Source organism: Tachyglossus aculeatus, chromosome 18 (genome assembly GCF_015852505.1).
Source record: "Tachyglossus aculeatus isolate mTacAcu1 chromosome 18, mTacAcu1.pri, whole genome shotgun sequence".
In the NCBI taxonomy this organism is placed as follows: Eukaryota; Metazoa; Chordata; class Mammalia; order Monotremata; family Tachyglossidae; genus Tachyglossus; species Tachyglossus aculeatus.
This window is the reverse complement of record NC_052083.1, coordinates 37,349,538-37,376,558: the sequence shown is the minus strand read 5'-3', so window position 1 is coordinate 37,376,558 and position 27,021 is coordinate 37,349,538. Positions and strand designations below refer to the sequence as shown.

Sequence of the window (27,021 nt, the reverse complement as noted above, 5' to 3'; positions counted from 1 at the left end):
TCGGGATGCGCCCGGGTATCGAAGCGTTTGTCCTGGCACTGGCTTCCTCTCGGCTGGAAGCTCGCTACGGGCCAGGAAAGCGTCCGCTGATTCCGTCGGGCTGCACTCTCCCGAGCGTTTAGTGCAGTGCTCGGCACGTGGTAAATACCACTGACTGCGGGACCGCGCCCAGATTCGTGGTGAAATCAAGAGGCATCCTCGTCCCCCAGTGTGCTAATAGATTTCTGTTGGTTGTGGGGGAAGAATCATAGGCCAACTCCGGATCATTAGCATTCGGAGCCGTCTCCCGAAACCCCCAGCCCGCACCCCATCTTCCCCGGCCCCCAGCTGAACGAACCAGATACAGAAAGGCAGATTGGCCCCCGGGGATGGGAGACTTTGCAGCCGAAGGTGCTTGCTTGTTTGTCAAAGCTGCCGCTCCAGTTCAGTAGGGCCCGAGACTAGGTCGCTCACGGCCAGGAATCCCTGCCAAACTTGTGCTCCAGCCGCCACCGGAGAAATCCACACCCGGGGCCGTTCCAGCTCCTGATGAGCCGCGAAAGGCCGGCTCAGAGCTTGCTCCCAGAAACAGAGCGAGCCAGGAAAGTTGCTCAGGGCAGGCTCGGGAGCGGTCTCGCCTTCAGCTGGAGGCCCAGAGGTCCAAGTCACTCTTTCTTCCCGGTTATTTAAAAGGAAAAAATCAAAGCCGTCAATCACCGGCCTTAATTTGAGCCCGTACCGCGGTCAAAGAAGTCTACTGAGGGCTGGGAGAGTGCGGTAAAGTTAGAGTACAATCCCTGCCCTCAAGGAGCTAACAGGCTAGTGAGGAAGACCTCCTCAAAATCATTTACAGCTCTGACACTTGCTTATAAAGGACGTCGGCAGAGTCACTGACCTTCTCCGTGCCTCCCTTTCCTCATAAATAATAATAAAAATAATAATGATGGCATTTATTAAGCGCTTAGAACAGCGCTGGGGAGGCTACAAGGTAATCAGGTTGCCCCACGTGGGGCTCGCAGTCTTCATCCCCATTTTCCAGCTGAGGGAACTGAGGCTCAGAGAAGTGAAGTGACTTGCCCAAAGTCACACAGCTGAGAATTGGCAGAGCCGGGATTTGAACCCATGACCTCGGACGCCAAAGCCCGGGCTCTTTCCACTGGGCCACGCTGCTTCTCGTCAGTGAAATGGGGATGAAATGCCTGGTCTCCCTCCCCACTAGACTGTGATTCCTACACAGGGCAGGGACTCTGTCTGAGCTGATAAAAATAATAATACTGATGGCATTTGTTAAGCGCTTACTATGTGCGAAGCACTGTTCTAAGCACTGGGGTGATACAGGGTGATCAGGTTGTCCCACGTGGGGCTCACAGTCTTCATCCCCATTTTCCAGATGAGGTAACTGAGGCCCAGGGAAGTGAAGTGACTTGCCCAAAGTCACCCAGATGACAAGTGGCGGAGCCAGGATTAGAACCCATGACCTCTGGCTCCCAAGCCCGGGCTCTTTCCACTGAGCCACGCTGCTTCCCATGATGATAGCACTGAGTCTACCCCAGTGCTTAGTAGAATGCTTAGCACATTGTAAGTAAGCCCCTTCACCATCTTATCACGATTACCGTTATTAGGGAAGAAAAATGGTTAAGTGGACTGTAAGTGCTCGCCGTGGTCAGGGAACATGTCTGCCAACTCTGATGTATTGAACTCTCCCAAGCGCTTAGAACAGTGCTCTGCACTCATTAAGCACCCAATAGATACCATTGATTGATTGATCGATCGATTAGAGAGTAGGGTAGGTCAGGAAATATAATAATAATGATGGCATTTGTTAAGCGCTTACTATGTGCAAAGCACTGTTCTAAGCACTGGGGGGGATACAATGTGATCAGATTGTCCCACGGGGGGCTCACAGTCAATCCCCATTTTACAGATGAGGTAACTGAGGCTCAGAGAAGTTAAGTGACTTGCCCGAGGTCACCCAGCAGACATGTGGCAGAGCCTGGATTTGAACCCATGACCTCTGACTTCAAAGCCCGAGCTCTTTCCACTGAACCACGCTTCGGGCGGTTGTGATGGCCTGAGTCGCATAGTTGGCACGACCTCAAAAACAAGCCCACTGTTGGGTAGGGGCCGTCTCTATGTGTTGCCAACTTGTGCTTCCCAAGCGCTTAGTCCAGTGCTCTGCACACAGTAAGCGCTCAATAAATACGATCGCTTGATCGATCGAACGCTGTCTTAAAAGAGTGTGATCAGGAAGGAATGGGTAGAGATTTTTCTACTTTTTAGGGTGCTTGCCTGGTGGTTAGGTGGTCCCAGGAGCCACCATCTTCCCTGCCGGGGCGTCTTTGGTGGGGTAGAAAGGCAGAGGTGAAATGCAGGGCAGGGGAGTGACGAGGAATGTGGGGTCTGAGCCCATTTCCTCTTATTTTGGGGAAGGAGTGGGGCCTAATAGCCTGAGAGTCAGAAGGACCCGAGTCCTTATCCCGGCTCCGACACTTGTCCGCTCTGGGACCTTAGGCAAGTCGCTTCACTTCTGTGGGCCTCGGCTGCCTCGTCTGTAAAATGGGGATTAACACCGTGAGCCCCACTGTCGGGATTCAGGCGGAAGCGGAGTCCAGTCCGTTAACGGTGCCCCATTTTTAAGTGAGAGGGGCAGCTTGGTTCTCCTCACCTGGACTTGGTTTATCTCCTCAGCTAGCCCTAAGAAGTGACATCTTGATTTTTCACAATTCCCTTTTCCCGGGCACGTGGAAGACCCCGCTTGACTGCAGATTTTTTCAGTTTTAGCGGGTGGATTTTCAAGCTGCACCCCTTTCCTCCTGCCCCAAGGGTCTGGCTGTGTGCTTCAGTTAAAGAGCTTTGTAAAGAAAACCAAAAAGGTATTTTTTTCCCACTTCCTTTCGGGGAAGCAGCGTGGCTCCGTGGAATGAGTGAGGGCTTGGGAGTCAGAAGTCATGGGTTCGAATCCCGGCTCCGCCACTTGTCAGCTGTGTGACCGTGGGCAAGCCACTTAACTTCTCTGTGCCTCATTTACCTCATCTGGAAAATGGGGATTAAGACTGTGAGCCCCAAGTGGGACAACCTGATCACCTTGTAGCCCCCCCCAACACTTAGAACAGTGCTTTGCACATAGTAAGCGCTTAACAAATACCACTATTATCATTATTATTATTATTTTGTCTGGCAGATGTTTGGGGGAAGTTCTGTCAGCTGTGTGACCGTGGGCAAGCCACTAAACTTCTCTGTGCCTCAGTTACCTCATCTGGAAAATGGGGATTAAGACTGTGTGCCCCAAGTGGGACAACCTGATCACCTTGTAGCCCCCCCAGCGCTTAGAACAGTGCTATGCACATAGTAAGCGCTTAACAAATACCACCATTATTATTATTATTTTGTCTAGCAGAGGTTTGGGGGACGTTCTGTCAGCTGTGTGACTGTGGGCAAGCCACTTAACTTCTCTGTGCCTCATTTACCTCATCTGGAAAATGGGGATTAAGACTGTGAGCCCCAAGTGGGACAACCTGATCACCTTGTAGCCCCCCCACAGCACTTAGAACAGTGCTTTGCACATAGTAGGCGCTTAACAAATACCACCATTATTAGTATTATTATTATTTTGTCTAGCAGAGGTTTGGGGGAAGTATTTCTACGTCTGAATACCGCCTCCTTGTCTTCCCCCGCCCCACCCCCTCTTTGTTTCTGGATATGTTCCGAAGATATTTATAGCTTCATAAAGGAAGATGACTCCCTGTCATTCGCTCCCCACAATGGCTGTTGGAATGATTGCCGAGGAGACGGGAGCGAAGACTTCCACGGTGGTAAAGTGCGTTGCTACGTCCATGTCATGAAGGAGGGCATATGTTACCGAGCGAACAGCCTGGGGTTATACATCGAAGCAAACAAACAGGTAAGAGGATGATCTAAGAATATTAATCATTCGGCGGGCCTGCCGAGGGAAAACAAATTGAGGCGCTTTGCTCCCGTTCTTAATTAGCTGCATATCACACGGTGCGGTGAGCCCATCAGTTCCCCTCAGCTAAGCACGGCCCCGGCGTGTCAAGACTTGGAGGGGAGACCACCAAGGAACACACAGGTGCTGCCGCAGAAGAGGGAGCGGGGATGCTGGAGGTGGTATTTCCAGCTCTTCATCATTCATTCAGTCGTATTTATTGAGCGCTCACTGTGTGCAGAGCGCTGGCCTAAGCGCTTGGGAAGTAGAAGTCGGCAACATATAGAGATGGTCCCCACGCAAAAGCGGGCTCTCCGAAGCAGAGCCGAACCCAGGGGAAAGAGGAAGCCCGGGTGGCCCGGGGCGACGGGTAAAATCAGGAGCGCGGTCCCCGAAAAACACCCGTCGGCCCCCACCGGCGATGTTCCGGCTTCGGTAATTACAAGCTTCTGACTTCAGTTGGCCCCAGCAGCTTCAGATGAGAGGACTTTCTTTCTTTCCTTCCTCCGCTTCCTAAATCGAAGTCGCTGTGTGGTATCGCTGGGCCCTCTGCCACGACCCCTCCCCAGCATCCCTTGCGTGCCCATGACGGGTTGGATGAACCCCCCTGCCATTCCAGGAATAACTAGGGGGATGGGAGGGAGTTGCACCTGCCCGAGTTTGGTTTTCTCCAGGAGCTCCCACTGGGCTTCTGGGGACAGCCCCCAGCGCTAAAAATCACCTCACTTCCTGTGGGAAGTGGTCCCACCCGGCGTGCGTGTCCATGTCGGGGCTGCAAACGATCATCACCCAGGCAACGAGGACCCGTACTCCACTTTGCCCAAGCGATGGAGTACTCGGGACAGGGAATGGTTTTCGGTGTGGAATTTTTTTTTTTTTTCGCTTATTTCTCAGAGATTTTCTTACGGATTTTCCCCCCAGGGTGCAGTTCCATCAGAAATGCCCCAAGAATCGAATTTAAATTTACCGGAGTCTCTAATCAATCAATCAATCAATCGTATTTATTGAGCACTTACTGTGTGCAGAGCACTGTACTAAGCGCTTGGGAAGTACAAGTTGGCAACAAATCAGCCACCATGTCCCAGTCTGCTCTAGTTTCCCCATCAGCTACTCTCCATGCCATGAATTTTCCCAGATCGCGCCAGACTTACCTTCATTCATTCAATCGTATTCATTGAGCGCTTACTGACTTACCTGCTGCCTAGGGTGCTTACACTACTATCTGGGATCGCCGACTGGGGGCTAGGGTCAGTACTGGGAGATCGGGTTTGGAGGGCGGCGAAGCCGGTGAGGTTCTCGAAACGGGGGCCTCGAAGGTGCAGGCCTCACCCGATACCAGCACGGGCACCATTAAAGAACGGTGAACCGAAGAGGAAGCGTGAGATTCAGCGAACGGAGCGGAAGAGGACCCGAAGGGGGGAAATCCTCAGTGCCGTTCGGAAGAAGCCAAGGACAGAAATCCCGCGCCAAAGGGCGGGATCGTCAGCGATGACAGGAGGCTGGCTGAAAGAGGCTGGGCTTGGCAGGCCGATCCGTTACGGAGAGGACGAGGGCGGCCTGAGGTTCCCTTGATCTCCTTGACATCTGGGCCCTCACCCCTGCTCTGTCAGGGACGGTCTGTGCGGCCCCTCGGTTTCCCATTTGAAGGAGACGAGAGACGGCTTCCTGTCCCCCCCCCCAGAGATAGCTGAGACAGCAAGGAGTTAAACCATGCCCGAGGAAGCAGGTATTGGAAAGGGCCCCCCAAAATGCTGGGGATTGGCATGTCACCCACCCAGATATTTCAAGGGAGGGCCCAGCCTTCCTACTCGGGCTACATTTTGCGATGCCCCCGGTAAAGGAGCTTGGGTCTCCCTAATGCGATTCAGGTGTGGGGCCGGACAGCTGATTCATTTCGGGTCTTGGCTTCCGGGACTCATTTCCTAAGATACACAGCTCGTCGTGTCAGGGGGCCCCGGGGTGGGGCGGCCGCAATCCTAACGGCGTTCCTGGGGCAGAGCCGGGAGTCTCGCGTCAGTCTCGGTCTCCCTCATGCTGACGAGCGGCCGCAAAGCTAAGGGGAGGGGAGGTTTCGGGTTGTGGGGGCGAGGCCCAGGCTCCAGCCGGTGAGTTATCATCTCCGGAAGGTTCGGCCCTTTAAGGAGAAGTCAGTTCTCTGGCGAAAGCACACTCTTTCAGCGAGTTTGGGGCAAAATTGGCACACTGAACCACTTAGGCTCCATGTGGTTTGAGTGAGCGAGCGGATGCGCGCGTTTGCGCACACACGTGTGCCCTACCTTAAATATTCCACATTTGGGTCAACGTTGGGACAGTCTCTGCTCCTGGGTGGTAAGGAAGATTTAGGGCTTTGACACAGTCGCTTTGAATTCATGTGGGTGCTTTGATTGCTGGGGCAGGTTTCGTTGGTGTTTTTTTTCCCTTTCGTTTGAACTTCCCTTCCCTTTCCAGGCCGGTCGCCTTTCCAAGAAGGTCGCGCAGGGGGAAAAAAAACCATCCCAAGCCCCACCCCATCAATAGGGCGCTCTGGAATCGGAGAGCGGTCTTTCCCCTTTTTCTATTCTTTCCATCACTGTTGCTTTCAGAAGGAAAACAGAAGTTGTGGCTATGTTTCAGTGGGGCAAGGGGGGCCTAGGGCTATCACTCTGTTGGCCCCTCAGCAGGCTTTTATTCACCGGGCCAGCCCGCTGCCTCACTGAAGAGTGGGTATAGATTTCAGCTATACAGGCGACTGTGTATCCATCTCACCTCCATCTTTCTCTCTGGCAGCAAAGTCCTTCGAGGAAACGTCGTCTGACCCCAACTCTCTTCTTGCTAAACCACTCTAATCTGATCTCCACATCAAATTGCACCCAACCCTCAGCCCCACAGAACTCACTTCCTTATCCGTGATTTCTTCTAATGTCTGTCTCCCCCCTCTAGACTGCAAGCTCCTCATGGGCAGGGAACGTGTCGAGCAATTCTGTTGCATCGTTTTCTCCCAAGCGCTTCGTACAGTGCCGTGCGCAGAGTACACGCTCGATAAATCCCATCGACGGAGCTAGTTGAAAACCTACAGATGAGAGTTTGGGGATTCTGTTTTCCGGCCGACTGTGACCCGGGAATGTATCCTGTTTGGCCTGGGAGATCATGATTGATATCTGGTTCCCAGGGTACGGGTTCTTTTCCTCTTATCAGCTAGGGATTTGCAGTTGGGATTTGGGATGTCTACAGCAGCCCCCCTTAAAGAATAGGAGAAACTCCTGGGGGAAGCTTATTTTCATGAACAAAACTCACCCTGCTTTTCATTCAGTCAGTCGTTCAGTCGGATTTATCGAGCGCTTACTGTGTGCAGAGCACTGTACTAAGCGCTTGGGAAGTAGAAGTTGATTTTGCGCATCGATAGCTACACCACCTCCCTCTCAGCCTGGACATCCAGGGGCAAGACTTTCCCCAACTCCTAGCCGCCCCCCCCCACCAGTTTCCCTGCCTTCTGGGGACCCCTGGCAACTGGGGGGCTTGGAATCAATCAATCAATCATATTTATTGAGCGCTTACTGTGTGCAGAGCACTGTACTAAGTGCTTGGGAAGTACAAATTGGCAACATATAGAGACAGTCCCTACCCAACAGTGGACTCACAGTCTAGAAGGGGGAGACAGAGAACAAAACCAAACATATTAACAAAATAAAATAAATAGAATAAATAAATAGAATAATAAATAATTATTGAATAATAGTAAATAATAATAATAATAATAATAATAAATAAATTGGAAGGAGAACAATGGGAAGAAGGTACGGGGCTTTTGAAACACACCCCAGCCCCTCATCACTTATGTCCATATCCGTAATATTCTCTTTCTTCCCCCCATCCGTAATTGATTTTAATATCTCATCCCCAAGTGGAAGCTCCTTGTGGGCTTGGATTGCTACCAATTCCAATTATATTGTGCTCTCCCAAGCGCCTAGTAGAGTGCTCTGCACACAGTAAGTGCTCAGTACCACCGATTGTGACGAGATAATAGTAGAGTGCTCTGCACACAGTAAGCGCTCAGTACCACCGATTGAGTGACGAGATAATAGTAGAGTGCTCTGCACACAGTAATAATAATAATAATAATGGCATTTATTAAGCGCTTACTATGTGCAAAGCATTGTTCTAAGCACTGGGGCGGTTACAAGGTGATCCGGTTGTCCCATGAGGGGCTCACACTCTTCATCCCCATTTTACAGATGAGGTAACTGAGGCCCAGAGAAGTGAAGTGACTTGCTCAAAGTCACCCAGCTGACAGTTGGCGGAGCCGGCTTTCGAACCCGTGACCTCTGACTCCAAAGTCCGGGCTCTTTCCACTGAGCCAAGCGCTCAGTACCATCGATTGAGTGACGAGATAAAAGCCTGAAATACCCTCTGTGATAATCAGGATTAAGAGCTGATTCCCAGGCACCTAAACCCTTGGATTCCCCTCCCCGCAACTTGGAAACTGTAAGCTCACTGAGGGCAGGAGCCCTGTCTGCCAACTCTGTTGTAGCGTGCTCCCTCTCAAGCACTTCTTATGATGCTCTGCCCACAGTAAGCGCTCAATAAATTACGTTGATGGATTTGATGGATGGCTGAGGTCTGGGCCTCTTGAGGGAAGGTGAGCGACGGATGCCACCGGAGTCTGCCAGGGGCAATTCGTGCCGATGCCAGGGTGGTACCAAAGGGCAGATCTGCCTCCTGCAGATCGAGGTCCGAAGGAGATTTTTTGTTCCACTGGAAAAATGATTTTTTCAAATACATTTGCCCCATGCCGACTCATCTGTATAAATCCTTTCCTATTTCCTCCTCCTCTTCCCCCCTTCTCTTATTCATCTTCTTGACCCCAGTTCAGGTTCAGGGTGGGGCGGGCGGCTCTCTATCTAACCCATCCCGAGGGCTCTTGTTAGGTTCCCTTCATCCTAAAGTCCACCCCGTAGCTCCAGAATATCTCTTCCTCAAAAATCTCCAGTGGCTACCAATCAATCTGCGCATCAGGCAGAAACTCCTCACCCTGGGCTTCAAGGCTGTCCATCCATCCCCTGGCCCCCTCCTACCTCACCTCCCTTCTCTCCTTCTCCAGCCCAGCCCGCACCCTCCGCTCCTCTGCTGCTAATCTCCTCACCGGGCCTCGTTCTCACCCGTCCCGCCGTCGACCCCTGGCCCACGTCATCCCCCTGGCCTGGAATCAATCAATCAATCAATCGTATTTATTGAGCGCTTACTGTGTGCAGAGCACTGTACGAAGCGCTTGGGAAGTACAAGTTGGCAACATATAGGGACAGTCCCTACCCAAAAATGGGCTCACAGTCTAGAAGGGGGAGACAGACAACAAAACAAAACATATTAACAAAATAAAAGAAATAGAATATGTACAAGTAAAATAAATAACTAGAGTAATAAATAGGTACAAACATATATATATGTATATATATATATATATATATATATATATATATATATATATACATATGCAGGTACTGTGGGGAGGGGAAGGAGGTAAGGCGGGGGGAGGAGGGGGCGAGGCAGTGGGCCACCATTCATTCATTCATTCAATCGTATTTATTTATTCAATCGTATTTATTCATTCAGTCGTATTTATTGAGCGCTTCCTGTGTGCAGAGCACTGGACTAAGCGCTTGGGAAGTCCAGGTTGGCAACATATAGAGACGGTCCCTACCCAACAGTGGGCTTATTGAGCGCTTACCATGTGCAGAGCACTGTACTAAGCGCTTGGGAAGTCCAAGTTGGCAACATATAGAGACGGTCCCTACCCAACAGTGGGCTCACAGTCTCTCTGCGAAGCGGGCTTCTTCAGAACGCAGCTCTCCATTCATTCATTCATTCATTGTCGTATTTATTGAGCGCTTACTGTGTGCAGAGCACTGTACTAAGCAAATCCCGAGCGCTGCTCCCATTGGTTCTGCCTCTTCTCAAGTGGAGAATTTGGCTTCTTGATCTCCGGAACTACCACAGGTCTTCCCCCACCCCCTACCCCAGCCTGCCTTTTTTTACTATTGTTGTTGTTGAAGTAATGGTATTTACTGAACACCCCCTGGATTCAATGCACTTGGGAAAGTAGAGCCAACACGCGCAAGACACATTCCCTACCTCTAAAGAGCTTCCACTCTAACAAGGGGAACCGACAGAAACACATTTTTCAAAGAGTGGAATAATAATGATGGCATCTGTTAAGCGCTTACTCTGTGTCAAGCACTGTTTTAGGAATCTGTTTAATCGACTGTACAATTGAAATGTATGAATACATATACAGAAATTGGGTGTGGTGTGTGTGGTTGCCCCTTCCTTCCCTCAGGAGAAAAACTAGCTCAAAACCTTTGCTATATAATGATGATGGCATTTATTAAGCACTTACTATGTGCAAAGCACTGTTCTAAGCACTGGGGAGGTTACAAGGTGATCAGGTTGTCCCACGGGAGGCTCACAGTCTTCATCCCCATTTTGCAGATGAGGGAACTGAGGCCCAGAAAAGAGAAGTGGCTTTTCATACATTCATTCATTCAGTCGGATTTATTGAGCGCTTACTGTGTGCAGAGCACTGGACTAAGCGCTTGGGAAGTACAAGTTGGCAACATAAGTTGACAACTTGCCCAGAGTCACCCAGCTGACAAGTGGCAGAGCCGGGATTTGAACCCGTGACCTCTGACTCCAAATCCCGGGTTCTTTCCACTGAGCCACGCTGCTTCTGGATATATAATCTCCCTTCTGGAGCATAGAGCTGACAGGTATGCCCAAATGGAAAACCGGTCAAAGATGTCCATCGTTGTTTAGCGCGGTGTAGCAGGGCACTGAAAAGAGGTGATTTTCCCAAATGAATTCTCCCTGGGGATTTGCTTGCTAGCTTCCCAGTCTTACCTTCCTCACCGATAACACCATCTCTCCCCCCTCTAGATTCCTAAATTGCTGCCTGCTCTGTGTCCAGATGAGCCACTGGTTCATCCTTCTGCCCAGATCACCGACAAACTCCTGGTAAGTCAGGGTAATTGGGAATAATAATAATATTAATGTTATTAAGCACTCACTATGTGCCAAGCACCCTACAATCAATCAATCAATCGTATTTATTGAGCGCTTCCTGTGTGCAGAGCACTGTACTAAGCACTTGGGAAGTACAAGTCAGCAACACATAGAGACAGTCGCTACCCAACAGCGGGCTCACAGTCTAGAAGGGGGAGACAGAGAACAAAACCAAACATACTAACAAAATAAAATGAATAGAATAGATGTATGCAAGTAAGATAAATAAATAAAAAAATAGAGTAATAGAGTATTAAATATGTACAAACATATATACATATATATAAAGCACTGAGGTAGCTTCAAGATCATCAAGTCCCACGTGGAGCTTGCAAGTTAAGCAGGAGGGGGAACAGGCTTGGAATCCCCATTTTGCAGATGAGGGAACTGAGGCCCAGAGAAGTGACGTGACTTGCCCAAGGCGTCACAGCAGATACTTGGCGGAGCCGGGATTAGAACCCAGGTTCTCTCCCAAGGCTGTGCTCTTTCCACCAGGCCGCTCCCCTTGCAGAATCGACTTCCCTCAACGAGGGTCGGGCATCTTTGGCCGGCGGGGTGAAGCTGCAGAGCGCTGGACTGCAGGGCAAAGGCATCTCGGCTGGGTCTATTGTACCTCACCAGAAAATTAAAAAAATCATTGAGACCAGGGAATCGAACTCCCAGATCTGGGCTCTATCCACTATGTCACGCTGGTTGCAATGGATATTATAATAATGATGGTATTTGTTAAGTGCTTACTATGTGCAAAGCACCCGCCTTACCTCCTTCCCTTCCCCACAGCACCTGTATATATGTATATATGTTTGTACGTATTTATTACTCTATTTATTTTTACTATGTTTCAAAGCACCCGCCTTACCTCCTTCCTTTCCCCACAGCACCTGTATATATGTATATATGTTTGTACGTATTTATTACTCTATTTATTTTACTTGTACATATCTATTTTATTTTGTTAATATGTTTTGTTCTCTGTCTCCCCCTTCTAGCCTGTGAGCCCACTGTTAGGTAGGGACCGTCTCTATATGTTGCCAACTTGGACTCCCCAAGCACTTAGTACAGTGCTCTACACACAGTAAGCGCTCAGTAAATATGATTGATTGATTGTTCTAAGCGCCGGGGAGGTTACAGGGTGAACAGGTTGTCCCACGGGGGGCTCACAGTCTTACTCCCCATTTTACAGATGACGGAACTGAGGCCCAGAGAAGTGAAGTGATTTGCCCAGTCACCCAGCTGACAGTTGGCGGAGCCGGGATTTGAACCCCTGACCTCCGACTCCAAAGCCAGGCTCTTTCCACTGAGCCATGCTATTATGGTGTGGCTTAAGCGCTCACTGCGTGTCAAGCGCTGTTCCAACTCGTAGCCCAATGCTCTTTCCGCTAGGCCATGCTGCCTTCTAGACTGTGAGCCCGCTGTTGGGTAGGGACTGTCTCTAGATGTTGCCAACTTGGACTTCCCCAGCGCTTAGTCCAGTGCTCTGCACACAGTAAGCGCTCAATAAATACGATTGAATGAATGTGACCCTCTTTTCCTTCACCCTCCTGCAGATTGGGGCTGACAGTATCATCGGTCCCTCCAGTCAAGTGGGCGAAAAGTCATCTGTCAAGCACTCCATCATCGGTTCCTCCTGCCTCATCAAGGACAAGGTGAAAATCACCAACTGCCTGCTCATGAACTCCGTCACCGTTGAAGAAGGGTAGGTTCCTCCCATCGCCTTTTTTTTTAATCGATCAATCAATTGTATTTATTGAGCACTTACTGTGTGCAGAGCACTGTACTAAGCGCTTTGGGAGTACAAGTTGGCAACATATAGAGACAGTCCCTACCCAACAGTGGGCTCACAGTCTAAAAGGGGGAGACGGAGAACAAAACTAAACATACTAACAAAATAAAATAAATAGAATAGATATGTACAAGTAAAATAAATAAATAGAGTAATAAATATGTACAAACATATATACATATATACAGGTGCTGTGGGGAAGGGGAATGTCTTCGTTAAGCACTTCGTTAATGTCTTCGTTAAGCACTTACTACGTTCCAGGCACTGTACGAAACGCCGGGGTGGATACAAGGTAATCGGGTTGGACACAGATCGGTGTCCCGCACGGAGCTCACAGTCTTAATCCCCATTTTCCAGATGAGGGAATTGAGGCACAGAAGAGTAAAGTGGCTTTCCCTGCGTCACACAGCAGACAAGTTGCCGAGCCGAGATCAGAACCCAGGTCCTCTGACTTTTAAGCCTGGGCTCCTTCCATTAGACCTTGCTGCCTCTTCACCTGTCTTCCCCTTTTCCTCCACCCGCCCGCTTCCTTGGGAGTGGCCGCCGAGTGGGAATGCCGGCCCCCAGGGAGGAGTTGAGATTTGGGAATTTCAGTTCAGGGAAGTTAGATCTCCCTCAGAAGGGTCGGCAGTCCCCTCCAAAAGAAAATGTACTGGGGAAATCCGTCCTCTGCAGAGCGATTTTTGTGGGGTTCAACGTTGGGCTCCTCGGGGCAAGCGCGGTCAATAGTATTAACGGTATTTAGTATGTACTTCTGGGGTGTGGAACACTGAACTAAACGCCGGGAAAGAATTCCCAGGTGGGAATTCGACACAGTCTCTGTCCCTCCAGGAGCTCACGGTCTGACTATAAAATGCCGAGAAGGGGCTGGGTGACAGACTCATAGGGAGAGGTGAAACAAAAACACAACAATGACCAAAACAAAGCTCTGTAGGGTAATAATAATAATAATAATAATGTTGGTATTTGTTAAGCGCTTACTATGTGCAAAGCCCTGTTCTAAGCGCTGGGGGGAATGCAAGGAGATGAGGTTGTCCATGTGGGGCTCACAGTCTTAATCCCCATTTTACAGATGAGGGAACTGAGGCACAGAGAAGTGAAGTGACTTGCCCAAGGTCACACAGCAGACATGTGGGGGAGGCGGGATTCGAACCCATGACCTCCGGCTCTCAAGCCCGCGCTCTTTCCGCTGAGCCACGCTGCTTCTCTAAATGGGGATTAAGACTGTGAGCCCCAAGTGGGACGGAGACCGTGTTCAACCTGATTTGCTTGTATCCAACCCAGCGCTTAGTTCAGTACCACGCTGGAGAAGCAGGGTGGCTCAGTGGGAAAGAGCCCGGGTTTTGGAGTCAGAGGTCATGGGTTCAAATCCCGGCTCCACCACTTGTCAGCTGTGTGACTTTGAGCAAGTCGCTTAACTTCTCTGTGCCTCAGTTACTTCATCTGTAAGATGGGGATTAAGACTGTGAGCCCCCTGTGGGACAACCTGATCACCTTGTAACCTCCCCAGCGCTTAGAACAGGGCTTTGCACACAGTAAGCGCTTAATAAATATCATCATTATTATTATTATTATTACCTGGCACCTAGTACGCGCTTAACAAATGCCCCATTTACTATTCTTATTACGACCATTATTCTTCTTACTGTGGTGAGGGGAGTAGAATTTTGGTTCAGGCTTCCCTGGAAGTCATCTTCCAGTGGATCAACTTTAGAAGGAGAGGCCTTTTTTTAAGATTTAATGTTTCAATCAGCCAGTGGTATTTATTGAGCACTTACAGTGTGGAGAGCACTACATATTTCACAAGGTCTGGAATCATGAGTCTTTCCCCTCACCCTCACCCTGGAATCATGAGTATTTTCCTCACCCCAGGAAAATACACAGGTTTTTGAAATGCTTTTATTTTATGTGCAGCTGGTATTTTGGGTCACCGACTGCTTTCCAAGAGACAGGGGCATTCAGTCAAAGACATCGATTGAGCACTTACTGAGGGCTTAAGCACTCTACAAAGCATTTGGGAGGACCAAGACACGTGTTCCTTGCCCTCAGGGAGCTCACAGCCTACGGGGAGGCAGACAAAAGTCATGTACAGTTAGCAAAAGCCAGAGGAAAACAAGCAGAAGCAGGAAACGATACAAACACATCGGAATGAAGCAGCCTAGAGGAAATGAATAGTGGTACCCCACTTTTTAGCCCAGTCCAAAAGCCCCTCCTTTTAGATGGTAACCGGAACACCTTCGGACCAACTCGGAAGGCGGAAGGAGGCAAAGGAGAATCGCCAACCGGGGTGCGGCGATTGGCCTTTTTCCGTTTTCCGGGATTAATTTATGGCCCCCGTGGGAGGGAGACGAGCAGCAAGTTGGCTTTCCTGATGGCCGGTCTGAAAATGCAGAACCAAAGTAGGTGGGGTCATTCATTCATTCCTTCAGTCGTATTTATTGAGCGCTTACCGTGCGCAGAGCACTGTACTAAGCTCTTGGGAGAGTGCAATATAGCACCAGACAGATACATTCCCCGCCCGAAACAAGCTCACAGTCTGGAGGGGCCTGGGGAGCATCCTGCAGTTACCAAGACAAACAGCCAGTAAGAAGTTGCATCAGCACACAAAATGTGTTTCCCAAGCGCTTAGTACAGTGCTCCGCACACAGTAAGCGCTCAGTAAATGCGATTGAATGAATGAATGAACGTGCCAAGGGGCACCGGCAAGTCACGGTCACCTCGGGTGCCTCAAAAGTCTGCCCTCGGGCCTCCTTTGTCGCCATTCTTCCGGGCGACCAGAGCCCAGACACTGCTGTTCCCCTCGGGAAGCTTTTGGGGCGGACGGAGTGCCAGACTTTTTCTCCCGTTTCCCACCTCCTCTTCCAAGGACAGGGAGGTCCGAGTTACGATAATATGAACAAGCGGGGACTCCATCTGGCCAACGCGGGCCGGATCCGAAGCCAGCAGCCCACAGGGCTTCAGTTCTTCCGCCGGACGCCCGGCCCCAAACCGAATCTCGCGCTGCCTCAGGATTAGAGTTTTTAAAAATCCATAGCCTGGGCCCCGGCGTTTGGTTTGGGGGGTTCCTTTCTGAGCGACGCTAATGGATTTTCTCCCCTAACCTCGGCTCACAGCCTCGGTTCTCCTACCGGCGCCCAACACGCCCCCTCGTTCGAATTATCGCCGGATTAAACCGCAAGCAAGAGCCTTCGGCTTCTCGGAGTCCTCTCCTGACACCGGGACGTGACCAACTTGGGCCACCTCGCCCCGGAGAGCATTTGCCCCCCTGCCCCGAGGAAGGCCCGCCTCCCGTGGGATCGGCGGTCGGTAACGCCGCCCCCCGGGCGCTCATCCTGGTGGTTCCTGCCGAGACGTTTTCCTTTTGTCCCCCCTCCGCTCCTCGCCCAAGGCGAGCGGGAGCGGAGGCCCCCGGCCTTCGGCGGCGGGGCGGGAGGGAGATGGGAGAACGACGTGGCGCGGAACATCTGGGCAATCAGATCTCGGCAGCTGGAACTCGGCTCGTTGTGCGCCGCCTCTCCTTGAACCGCGAGAGACCTCACCCCCTAGGAAGAGGCCGCGTGCAGCTGGCGAGCCCTAAAGGGAGCGCGGGCCGACGCAGACCCGCGGTTGGAAAGGGTCTCTGAGGCCTCATCTCAGCAGCCAGATGAAAGAGGAGCGAGAAACTTGGTATAAATCAGGCCACCGGTGCGATTTACGAAGCGCCGAAGGCTTTACCAAGCATTCTAGACTGTGAGCCCACTCTTCTGGACTGTGAGCCCACTGTTGGGTAGGGACCGTCTCTATATGTTGCCAACTTGGACTTCCCAAGCGCTTACTCCAGTGCTCTGCACACAGTAAGCGCTCAATGTGAGCCCGCTGTCGGGTAGGGACCGTCTCTATACGTTGCCAACTTGGACTTACCAAGCGCTTAGTACAGTGCTCTGCACACAGTAAGCGCTCAATGTGAGCCCGCTGTCGGGTAGGGACCGTCTCTATATGTTGCCAACTTGGACGTCCCAAGCGCTTAGTCCAGTGCTCTGCACACAGTAAGTGCTCAATGTGAGCCCGCTGTCGGGTAGGGACCGTCTCTATATGTTGCCAACTTGGACGTCCCAAGCGCTTAGTCCAGTGCTCTGCACACAGTAAGCGCTCAGTAAATACAAATGAATGAATGAATGTTTTCTCTTGTTAATAATAATAATAATGATGGCATTTGTGAAGCGCTTACTATGTGCAAAACACTGTTCTAAGTGCTGGGGGATACAATGGGATCAAGTTGTCCCACGGGGGGCTCACAGTCTTAATCCTCATTTTACAGATGAGGGAACTGAGGCTTAGAGAAGTTAAGTGACTTGCCCAAGGTCACACAGCAGACATGTGGTGGAGCCGGGATTCGAACCCGTGACCTCTGACTCCAAAGCCCGGGCTCTTTCCACTGAGCCACGCTGCTTCTCTTCCGTCTAATTCGTGAGCGTTCCCCCTCCTTCCCTTTTTCCGGAGAGTGCTCCTGGCAGAGGCTTAGAAGCAGCGTGGCTTAACGGGAAGAGCCCGGGCTTGGGAGTCGGAGGTCATGGGTTCTAATCCCGGCTCCTCCACTGATCAGCTGTGTGACTTTGGGCAAGTCACTTGACTTCTCTGGGCCCAGTTCCCTCCTCTGTAAAATGGGGATTAAGACTGCAAGCCCCACATGGGACAACCTGATTACTCCGTGTCTACCCCAGCGCTTAGAACAGTGCTCCGGACATAGTAAGCGCTTAACAAAGGCCATCATTATTGTTATTATCACGGGCGAGAACTTGACCTGTGCTGCCTGGCTGTGGAATTGAAGAGGCGCGTTCCAAGGGACGAAGCTCTCAGGAGAGAACCAGCTCAGCAGCATAGGCGTCAATACTAGTGAAGCAGCGTGGCTCAGTGGAAAGAGCCCGGGCTTTGGAGTCAGAGGTCATGGGTTCGAATGCCGCCTCTGCCGCTTGTCAGCTGGGTGACTTCGGGCAAGTCACTTCACTTCTCTGGGCCTCAGTTCCCTCATCGGGAAAATGGGGATGAAGACTGTGAGCCCCCCGTGGGACAACCTGTTCACCTTGTAACCTCCCCAGCGCTTCGAACAGTGCTTTGCACATAGTAGGCACTTAATAAATGCTATTATTATTATTAATAATAATGATAATAATCATCGTGGTATCTGTTAAACACTTACTGCGTGCAAGGCACCGTACTAATTGCTGGGGTACAGACAAAGTAATTGGATTGGACACAGTCCCTGTCCCACACTGGGCTCACAGTCTTAATCCCCATTTTCCAGATGAGGTAACTGAGGCCCAGAGGAGTGAAGTGACTTGCCCAAAGTCACACAGCAGGCAGGGCCAGGATTAGAACCCAGGTCCTTCCGACTCCCAAGCCCGTGCTCTATCCACCGAGCCCCACCGCTTCTCACTCAAGTGTTGGCGGGGTCATTTTCGGGGGTAAGAGCCAACCTCCTTAAAGCGGCTGCCATTTTGGGAAACGGGGCTGCCCTCCCATTCCAGATTTATTCTATTTATTTTATTTTGTTAATATGTTTTGTTTTGTCGGCCATCTCCCCCTTCTAGACTGTGAGCCCGCTGTTGGGTAGGGACCGGCTCTAGATGGTGCCAACTTGGACTTCCCAAGCGCTTAGTCCAGTGCTGTGCACACAGTAAGCACTCAATAAATAAGCGCTTAATAAATGCCAGCATTATTATTATTATTATTATTATTAATAAATACGATTGAATGAATGAATGAATTCCCTTGTAGGTGAGGTTTATTGCCATGCTTTGCACGTAGTAAGCGCTTTAACAAATGCCATCATTATTATTATTATCATTATTATTATTATTATGCATTAGGCGCTACATAAGAAGCCTCCTGCATTTTTGTCTCAAAGGGGTAATGGGGCTGTGGGCGGGCCCACAGTTTTCTAACGAAGGGAGGCTCGTTAGGGATTACTCAATTCTGCAAATTAGCGGGTGAGCAAGCAGGAGAGATAAGATCTGGCATCCCGAAGCGCCAAATGGGCTTCTCCCAATTATTTGGGGTCGTCGGGACTTCAATTATTTATGGTAATCCTCCAACGTCTAGGGTGAATTTGGACAGAGCAATTAAAATTTAGCAATAATTTGGCCGAGAAGTCGAGGGAGAGCTCCCCCGGCGACAGGCCCCTGGCCCCAGCTCCGCGCTTTGGGTCGCCTCTTTCGGTTTTCGAACCGGCGGGTCCCGTCGCAGCTCGGCAGGACGGCGCCAAGCAGCCGGTGTTCCTCGGGTGGTGGGCGATGGGCACGGTCAAACCATGGTCAGGGTCAAAAATCTTGACCGTTCAGTCGTATTTATTGTCTACGAATGCGACGTAGTCAGTCGTACCAAGTCCAAGCGCTTAGTACAGTGCTCTGCACGCAGTAAGCGCTCAATAAATACGATTGAGCGCTTACTGTGCGCAGAATCTTGACCATTCAGTCGTATTTGTTGTCTACAAATACGACGTATTCAGTCATACCAAGTCCAAGCGCTTAGTACAGTGCTCTGCACACAGTAAGTGCTCAATAAATACGATTGAGCGCTTACTGTGCACAGAGCACTGTACTTAGGTCAAGGCTCTGCTTATAGAGGAGCAGCTTTGACCTAATGGATGGAGCCTATAGGAGTCGAAAGGACCTGAGTTCTAATCCCGGCTCTGTCCCGTCTCTGCTGTGGGTAGGGACCGCCTCTATATGTTGCCAACTTGTACTTCCCAAGCGCTTAGTACAGTGCTCTGCACACAGTAAGCGCTCAATAAATACAATTGAATGAATGAATGAATGAATGAATGCTGTGTGACCTTGGGCAAGTCACTTCACTTCTCTGTCCCCATCTGTAAAATGAGGATTAATAATAATAATACTAATGATGGCGTTTATGAAGCGCTTACTATGTGCAGAGCACTGTTCTAAGCGCCGGGGAGGTTACAAGGCAATCAGGTTGTCCCACAGGAGACATCCCCATTTTCCAGATGAGGTCACCGAGGCCCGGAGAAGTGAAGTGACTTGCCCAAAGTCACCCAGCTGACAGTTGGCGGAGCTGGGATTTGAACCCGTGACCTCCGACTCCAAAGCCTGGGCTCTTTCCACTGAGCCACGCTGCTTCCAAGACTGTGAGACTGCTTCCAAGTCTCAAGCGCTTAGTACAGTGCTCTGCACACAGCGCTCAATAAATACAATTGAATGAATGAATGAGTGAATGAATGAATGAATGAATGTGAGCCTCAAGTGGGGCAGGGACTGTGTCCAACCCAGTGTACTTTCATTCATTCATTTAATCATATTTATTGAGTGCTTACTGTGTGCAGAGCACTGTACTAAGCGCTTGGAAAGTCCAAGTTGGCAACATCTAGAGACGGTCCCTACCCTACAGCAGGCTCACAGTCTAGAAGGGGGAGACAGACAACAAAACAAAACATAGTAACAAAATAAAATAAATAGAATAAATATGTACAAGTAAAATAAATAGAGTAATAAATATGTATAAACATATATACAGGTGCTGTGGGGAGGGGAGGGGTGCTTGTATCCACCCCAGCGCTTAGGACAGTGCCTGGCACACAGTAAACACATAACAAATCGCAGAATGATTGTTATTATTTCAGTGCTCTGCACACCTGATCACCTTGTAACCTCCCCAGCACTTAGAACAGTGCTTTGCACACAGTAAGCGCTTAATAAATACCATTATTATTATTATTATTATTATTAATGGATTGGTGTTCATTGAGTGCCTTTCGCTTGCAGAGTATTGGACTAAACGGTGTATTAGACGTATTCTCTGCCCACAAGGAGTTTTCAGACCCCACCCGGGACCATGTTGGGTAGGGACCGTCTCTATGTGTTGCCGACTTGTACTTCCCAAGCGCTTAGTACAGTGCTCTGCACACAGTAAGCGTTCAATAAATACGATTGAATGAATGTGCCTTGTGGCCCCGGGGCAAATCCAGGGAGATGGTGACCGAAGTGGAATCTTCTTTCTCCACCATCTTATACATAGAAAAAGAGAGTTCGCATGAAGAGGACCCCGAAAGGAGATTTTGATGAGAGGAAAGGCTAGAGCCCATATCTGGGAGTCAGAAGGACCTGAATTCTAATATTTATTGAGCGCTTACTGTGTGCAGAGCACTGTACTAAGCGCTTAGTCCCAGCTTTGCCGCATTCGTTCATTCAATCAGCCATATTTATTGAGTGCCTATGTCTGCTGTGTGAACCTGGACAAGTCACTTCTCCGGGCCTCCGTTCCCTCACCTGGAAAATGGGGATTAATAATCATAGGTTGCCAACTTGTACTTCCCAAGCGCTTAATACAGTGCTCTGCACACAGTAAGCGCTCAATAAATACGATTGGTTGAGCAGTGTGGCTCAGTGGGAGAGAGCACGGGCTTTGGAGTCAGAGGTCATGGGTTCAAATCAGGCTCTGCCAATTGTCAGCTGTGTGACTTTGGGCAAGTCACTTAACTTCTCTGGGCCTCGGTGACCTAATCTTTAAAATGGGGATTAAGACTGTGAGCCCCCCGTGGGACAACATGATCACCTTGTAAGCTCCCCTGCGCTTAGAACAGTGCCTTGCACATAGTAAGCGCTTAATAAATGCCATCATTTATTAATTATATTTATTATTAATTATAATTAATAATAATACAATAATTAATTATATTATAATTAATTATAATTAATAATATTATTGATAATTATTGTGATTATTAATAATTATGATTATTATAATAAGGATTGATAATATTAATAATAATGATAATAATAATGATGGCATTTATTAAGCGCTTACTATGTGCAAGGCACTGTTCTAAGCGCTGGAATTAGAGTGTGAGCCCCAAGTGGGACAGGGACTGTGTCCAACTCAACTTGTGTCTGCCCCAGGACCGTAATTATCAGCGTCATCCCTGGGGCTGGGAAACCATCAAGAAAGAGGTCGTAGTCGGGGCAGGAGGGACGGGAATATCGGAGCCATGTCCGCGGAGAGGCTTGGACGTGAAATGGGTCACGGAAGGGGAAAGGCAGAGAGGCACCAGAGGCTCCTGCCATGATTTAGCTCTGAAGAGAAGAGAGGAGGATTTCGCCTGAAGCATTGTTCAAGACTTAGCGAAGGAAACTGGATTATGGCATTACTTGATGAAAACAGTCATTGCGCCAGGTTTTATGACTCCCAAACCTAGCCGCGCTACTCCTTCGGCCGCAGTAGGGAATAAACGGCGATTGGTTTCCGCCGGGCAGGCCCCGGCTATCTCTCTTGAAATAGATGGCACGGATGACTTAAGGAAGACCACATGTGCCTGGCTGAAGCCCTGCTTCCCCCTGGCCACATGTCTCCAATTTAATGCAATTTTCTCCCCCAGAGTTATGAGAACATGTTCGGCAGCAGCAGATGCCCAGCAAGAAAAAGCGTCCTGCCTCTCTGCTGATTAATTGTGAAGTTTATTGCTTGTTTTCGGAATGGCGCCCATCAGCACCTAATCCAGAAGCCCGGGAAAGGGCGGAATAAAACCCAAAACCAGACCAAAGGGGCCGGGGCTACCCCGCAGAGGTTTCTCCTGACAAAATCCCAGGTAGAGGAGAGAGAGAGAGAGGGGTTGGGTTGGTCTAAGCACCCATATGGGGTCTGATCACCTAGGAATTTGTCGTTAGAGCACGTCCGAGCTCCAGGCCCGACAGTCTAAGGACCTGGGTGCTAATCCCGGCTCTGTCCCCGGCCAACTGTGTGACCTTGAGCAAGTTACCGCACTTCTCCGGGCCTCGGCTTCCTCGTCCGCAAAATGGTGGTCAATCCCTGTCCTCCCACCTACTTACACCGTAAGCCTCATGTGGGACAGAGATTTTATCCAATTATCTCGAATCTACCCTAATACATAGAACATGGTATGGGTTTGACAAATATATTATTATTACTGTTGTTACTATTATTGTTATCATTATCATGCTCTTTTCCTTACCAGAGAAGCGTGGCTCAGTGGAAAGAGCCCGGGCTTTGGAGTCCGAGGTCGTGGGTTCAGATCCCATCTCCGGCAGTTGTCAGCTGTGTGACTTTGGGCAAGTCACTTAACTTCTCTGGGCCTCAGTTACCTCATCTGTAAAATGGGGATTAAGACTGTGAGCCCCCCACCCCGTGGGACAACCTTACCACTTTGTAACCTCCCCAGAGCTTAGAACAGTGCTTTGCACATAGTAAGCACTTAATAAATGCCATCATTATTATTATTTTAAAAAACCATTCAGGACTCTCTAAAGTAAGTGATGGTACTTTAGGGCTACCAGCCTTTAAATTTAAAATAATTACTTTAGGATTTTCCCCTTGTTTTTTTCAGAAAGTGGTTTTGTTTTGGGATTTTTTGTTGGGGGGGAGTTCTGTTGTTCATTTGTCTTTGGGGTTTTTTTAATGGCGTTTGTTAAGAGTTTACTATTTGCCAAGCGCTGGATATAAGACAATCAGATTGGACACTGTCCATGTCCTGTATGGGGCTCACACTCAATCCCCATTTTACAGATGAGGTAACTGAGGCACGGGGAAGCAAAGTGACTTGCCCAAAGTCACACAGTCTACGAGTGGGGGAACCGTGATGAGAACGCAGGTGTATCTGACCCTCAGGCCCGGGGTCTTCCCAGTAGGTCACCCCGCTCCGTTTTCCCTTCAGGCCTTTTCACATTTTTAGCGGGAAACTGGGTAATTCGGTGTTCGGCCTCGACCATCTCAGCCGGTTCCTCCGCTCCCGTAGCCTCCCAGCTCGTTTCCAAACCACCGGGAATATCTGCTTCGGACCTCGGGAGACCTGACGGCTCTCGGAGAGAGCCAGTTAGGGAACAGATGGTTCCGGCGGCTGGAGAGAAATGGAAACCCGAGGGACCGTGGGGGGGTGCCGAAGCCGAGACGTCGGGAAGAAGAAAGACAGGCCTGGAACGTGCAAATTGAATGAGAGAAAGTCGTCCCAATTTCCCTAGTGAAGTCGAGCCGGGAGATTCAGCCCCCAGAGCGAGCTTTCGAGCTGGGGTTATCCAGTGAAGCAATCTATCGAATTTCATAATAATAATAATAATAACAATAATAATAATGGCATTTATTAAGCGCTTAACTACATGCAAAGCACTGTTCTAAGCACTGGGGAGGTTACAAGGCGATCGGTTGTCCCACGGGGGGTTCACAGTCTTCATCCCCATTTTCCAGATGAGGGAAATGAGGCCCAGAGAAGTGAAGTGACTTTCCCAAAGTCACCCAGCTGACAATTGGCAGAGCCGGGATTTGAACCCATGACCTCTGACTCCAAAGCCCGGGCTCTTTCCACTGAGCCACGCTGCTTCTCATTGGTAAGGGCTTCACAAGTGCCGTGATTTAAATTAGATAAGGTTAATCTTCCTCTGTCCCGTGGCTGTGTAGACGCTACAGACGTGGGGCCCAAGGCAAAGCTAACTGGCTGGCAGAACAATAAAAATAATGGCATTTATTAAGTGCCTACTATGTGCAAAGCACTGTTCTTAGCGCTGGGGAGGTTGCAAGGTGATCACGTTGTCCCACGGGGGGCTCCCAGTCTTCATCCCCATTTTACAGACGAGGTGACTGAGGCCCAGAGAAGTGAAGTGACTTGCCCAGAGTCACACAGCTGACAATCGGCGGAGCCGGGATTTGAACCCACGACCTCTGACTCCAAAGCCCGGGCTCTTTTCCACTGAGCCACGCTGCTTCTCACCACTGCCCGCCCTACTCCATGGCAGCTATTGCCCACCAGTTGCCACAGTAGCAGAAGAGAGTTCGCCGCGCTAGACTTTAAGCTCGTTGTGGGTAGGGAATGTGTTTGTTATATTGTACTCTGCCCAGCATTTAGTACTGAGTTCTTAGCGCTTGGTGAGTTCTAATCCCGGCTCCCCCACTTATCAGCCGTGTGACTTTGGGCAAGTCACTTCGCTTCTCTGAGCCTCAGTTCCCTCATCTGGAAAATGGGGATGAGGACTGTGAGCCCCACGCGGGACAACCTCGTTATCTTGTATCTTCCCCAGCGCTTAGAACGGTGCTTGGCACGTAGTAAGCGCTTAACAAATGCCACCATCATTGTTATTATTATTATTACAGTGTAAGTAATAAATACGATTGCATGACTCCAGGCTTCAGGCTGACATAGTAAGTGCTTAACAAATGCCACCATCATTGTTATTATTATTATTACAGTGTAAGTAATAAATACGATTGCATGACTCCAGGCTTCAGAAGCCTATCAGTGGCTATGTGTCAGGTCGGGAATCTGGAAAGGGAATAACTAAGCCCCCCTTTTCCTCTCCTCCCCCTTCCCATCTCCCCCACTCACTCCCTCTGCTCTACCCCCCTCTCCGCCCCGCAGCACTTGTGTGCATACATGAACATATCTATAATTCTGTTTATTTTTATTAATGATGGGCATATAATTCTGTTTATATTGATGCTGCTGATGCCTGTCTACTTGTTTTGATGTTTGTCTCCCCCCTTCTAGACTGTGAGCCCGTTGTGGGCAGGGATTTTCTCTGTTGCTGAATGGTACTCATTCGGTCGTATTTATTGAGCGCTTACTGCGTGCAGAGCACCGTACTAAGCATTTGGAACGTACAATCTGGCACCAGTCGTACTTTCCAAGCGCTTAATGCGGTGCTCAGCACACAGTAAGCGCTCAATAGGAGTGATTGAATGGACATTGCCTGGCTTCACCTTCAGTCCTCCAAATGAGCCCCCGTGCTCCCCGGGTGGTTTGCAGCCTGGTGGATCTGTGAAGGCCCTGGGGAGGGGGGAAAAAATAAAGCTCCTCTTCAAACCGTCCTCCGTCCTTCCCCGACATCGGGGCCGTCGCGGCCCTTCGAACCAGGAGTTGTGAAAAGCCTAACTGCCAGAATCTCGCCGCCGCTCTCCGGGTGGGGAGAGGGGCGGGGGCGGCATCCCAAGCCCTCTCTCCGTCCAGCTGCAGAGCTCATCCAGCATTCCCGGGGTCCCAGGTCACAGCTGGATCGCTCGGATGGGCGGACTCGACCCCAGCAGGAGCGGACTGGGTGGAGAGGGGCCGGACCGTCGCGTTGGACCGAAGAGGGATGGGGACGGGGAAGACAGAGCTCTGACAGCGTGGCCTGGGGTCTCCGGGTGCCCCCACGCCCCCGTCCCCCCGATTCCTGGATGCCTAGGAGAAGGCCGGATCGTAACCCGCCCTCTCGGCCTGCCTTGAGCCCAGAAGGAAGGAGGGCACAGCGGGGTGGGGGACAATCTGACCCCGGGGTCACCGCCACCTCCAAACCTATCGGGAGGTCGCACCTTCCCCTGGCTCAGATTAAGGGAATCACTTCTTCTGAGCTACTTAATCCACCCAGGTTGCACAGGGGAGGCGGAGCAGGCCAATTGCGCGACAAAGAAACAAGCAGCCCCCGCGGTCTGCCCCAGACAGACGTCCGTCGCAGCGGCCTTAACCGGCCCGGCAGACCCGGGACATCCACGCTGCCCGGACCTTGTAAATCCCGGGCCAGAGCTAACCCCGAGGTCTTGACCTCAGTTATTTAAGCCCCTTTCTTCCAGAAACGTTCATCACTTTAATCACCGAGTCCTAAATAATCAGTGGGTAGCCTGTAATTACGGGTTGTGTTTTGGATTCCCGCTGGCCGCCGCTTGTCTGCTGAGCGTTGCAGATTTCCGCGCCCGCCCCTCACAAGAGGTCTCGCTTGTGGGGTGCGCTGCCCTTCCCCGGGGAGCCGAGGGCCTTCGGAGGGGGCGGCCCCGGTTTTCGGGAATCGATCGATCCACGCCAGAGGGATCCCGAGCGACGGGCTGGCGAGAGAGAGAGAGAACGGTTTCAGGCGTGTAGAGCTCATTATTCTGGCCCCCGGACTCTTACTTCCTTATTTATGATTTCGACAGGAGGTGGAATTCTTTCCCAGTTCTTTAGATTTCTTTGAGAAGTAATCGACCACCCTGTCCTTTGGTTGCAAACTATGCTGCTCGACCACAAGTGGGAGAAAAAACGTTTTCCGAGCCCAAGGATCGCTCTCCCATAAAAGCCCCATATTGTATGTTGTTGGACAGTACCTCCGCCCAACTTCCTTCGGGCCCACACAAGAGCAGGGCTGCATGTTTGGGCCCCCACCCCCCACCCCTTTCATACAATCTCTGACCTTTTAGAAAAATAAATAGAAGATAAAGCGGGGCCTGGAATGTTGCAGAATGTGTGTACATTTTTCTCTCTGTTTTCTGCTGGGATTAGTTGTTTACAATGGGGAGGAGAGGGGGGCCCGTAGCCTAACCGAAATTGGTGGCATTTCAG

The 27,021-nt window shown here is 50.3% G+C and overlaps 1 protein-coding gene across 2 annotated transcripts in view; it reads left to right on the top strand.

Moving 5' to 3' along the window:
• EIF2B3 (eukaryotic translation initiation factor 2B subunit gamma) overlaps positions 1–27,021 on the top strand; it is a 179,187-nt gene that overhangs the window by 128,220 nt on the left and 23,946 nt on the right. For both annotated transcript variants that reach the window (XM_038759945.1, XM_038759946.1), the window contains exons 8-10: positions 3,690–3,880; positions 10,829–10,906; positions 12,502–12,650. In XM_038759945.1, coding sequence (XP_038615873.1) covers positions 3,690–3,880; positions 10,829–10,906; positions 12,502–12,650 — 418 coding nt within the window. The remainder of the gene's footprint in view (positions 1–3,689; positions 3,881–10,828; positions 10,907–12,501; positions 12,651–27,021) is intronic.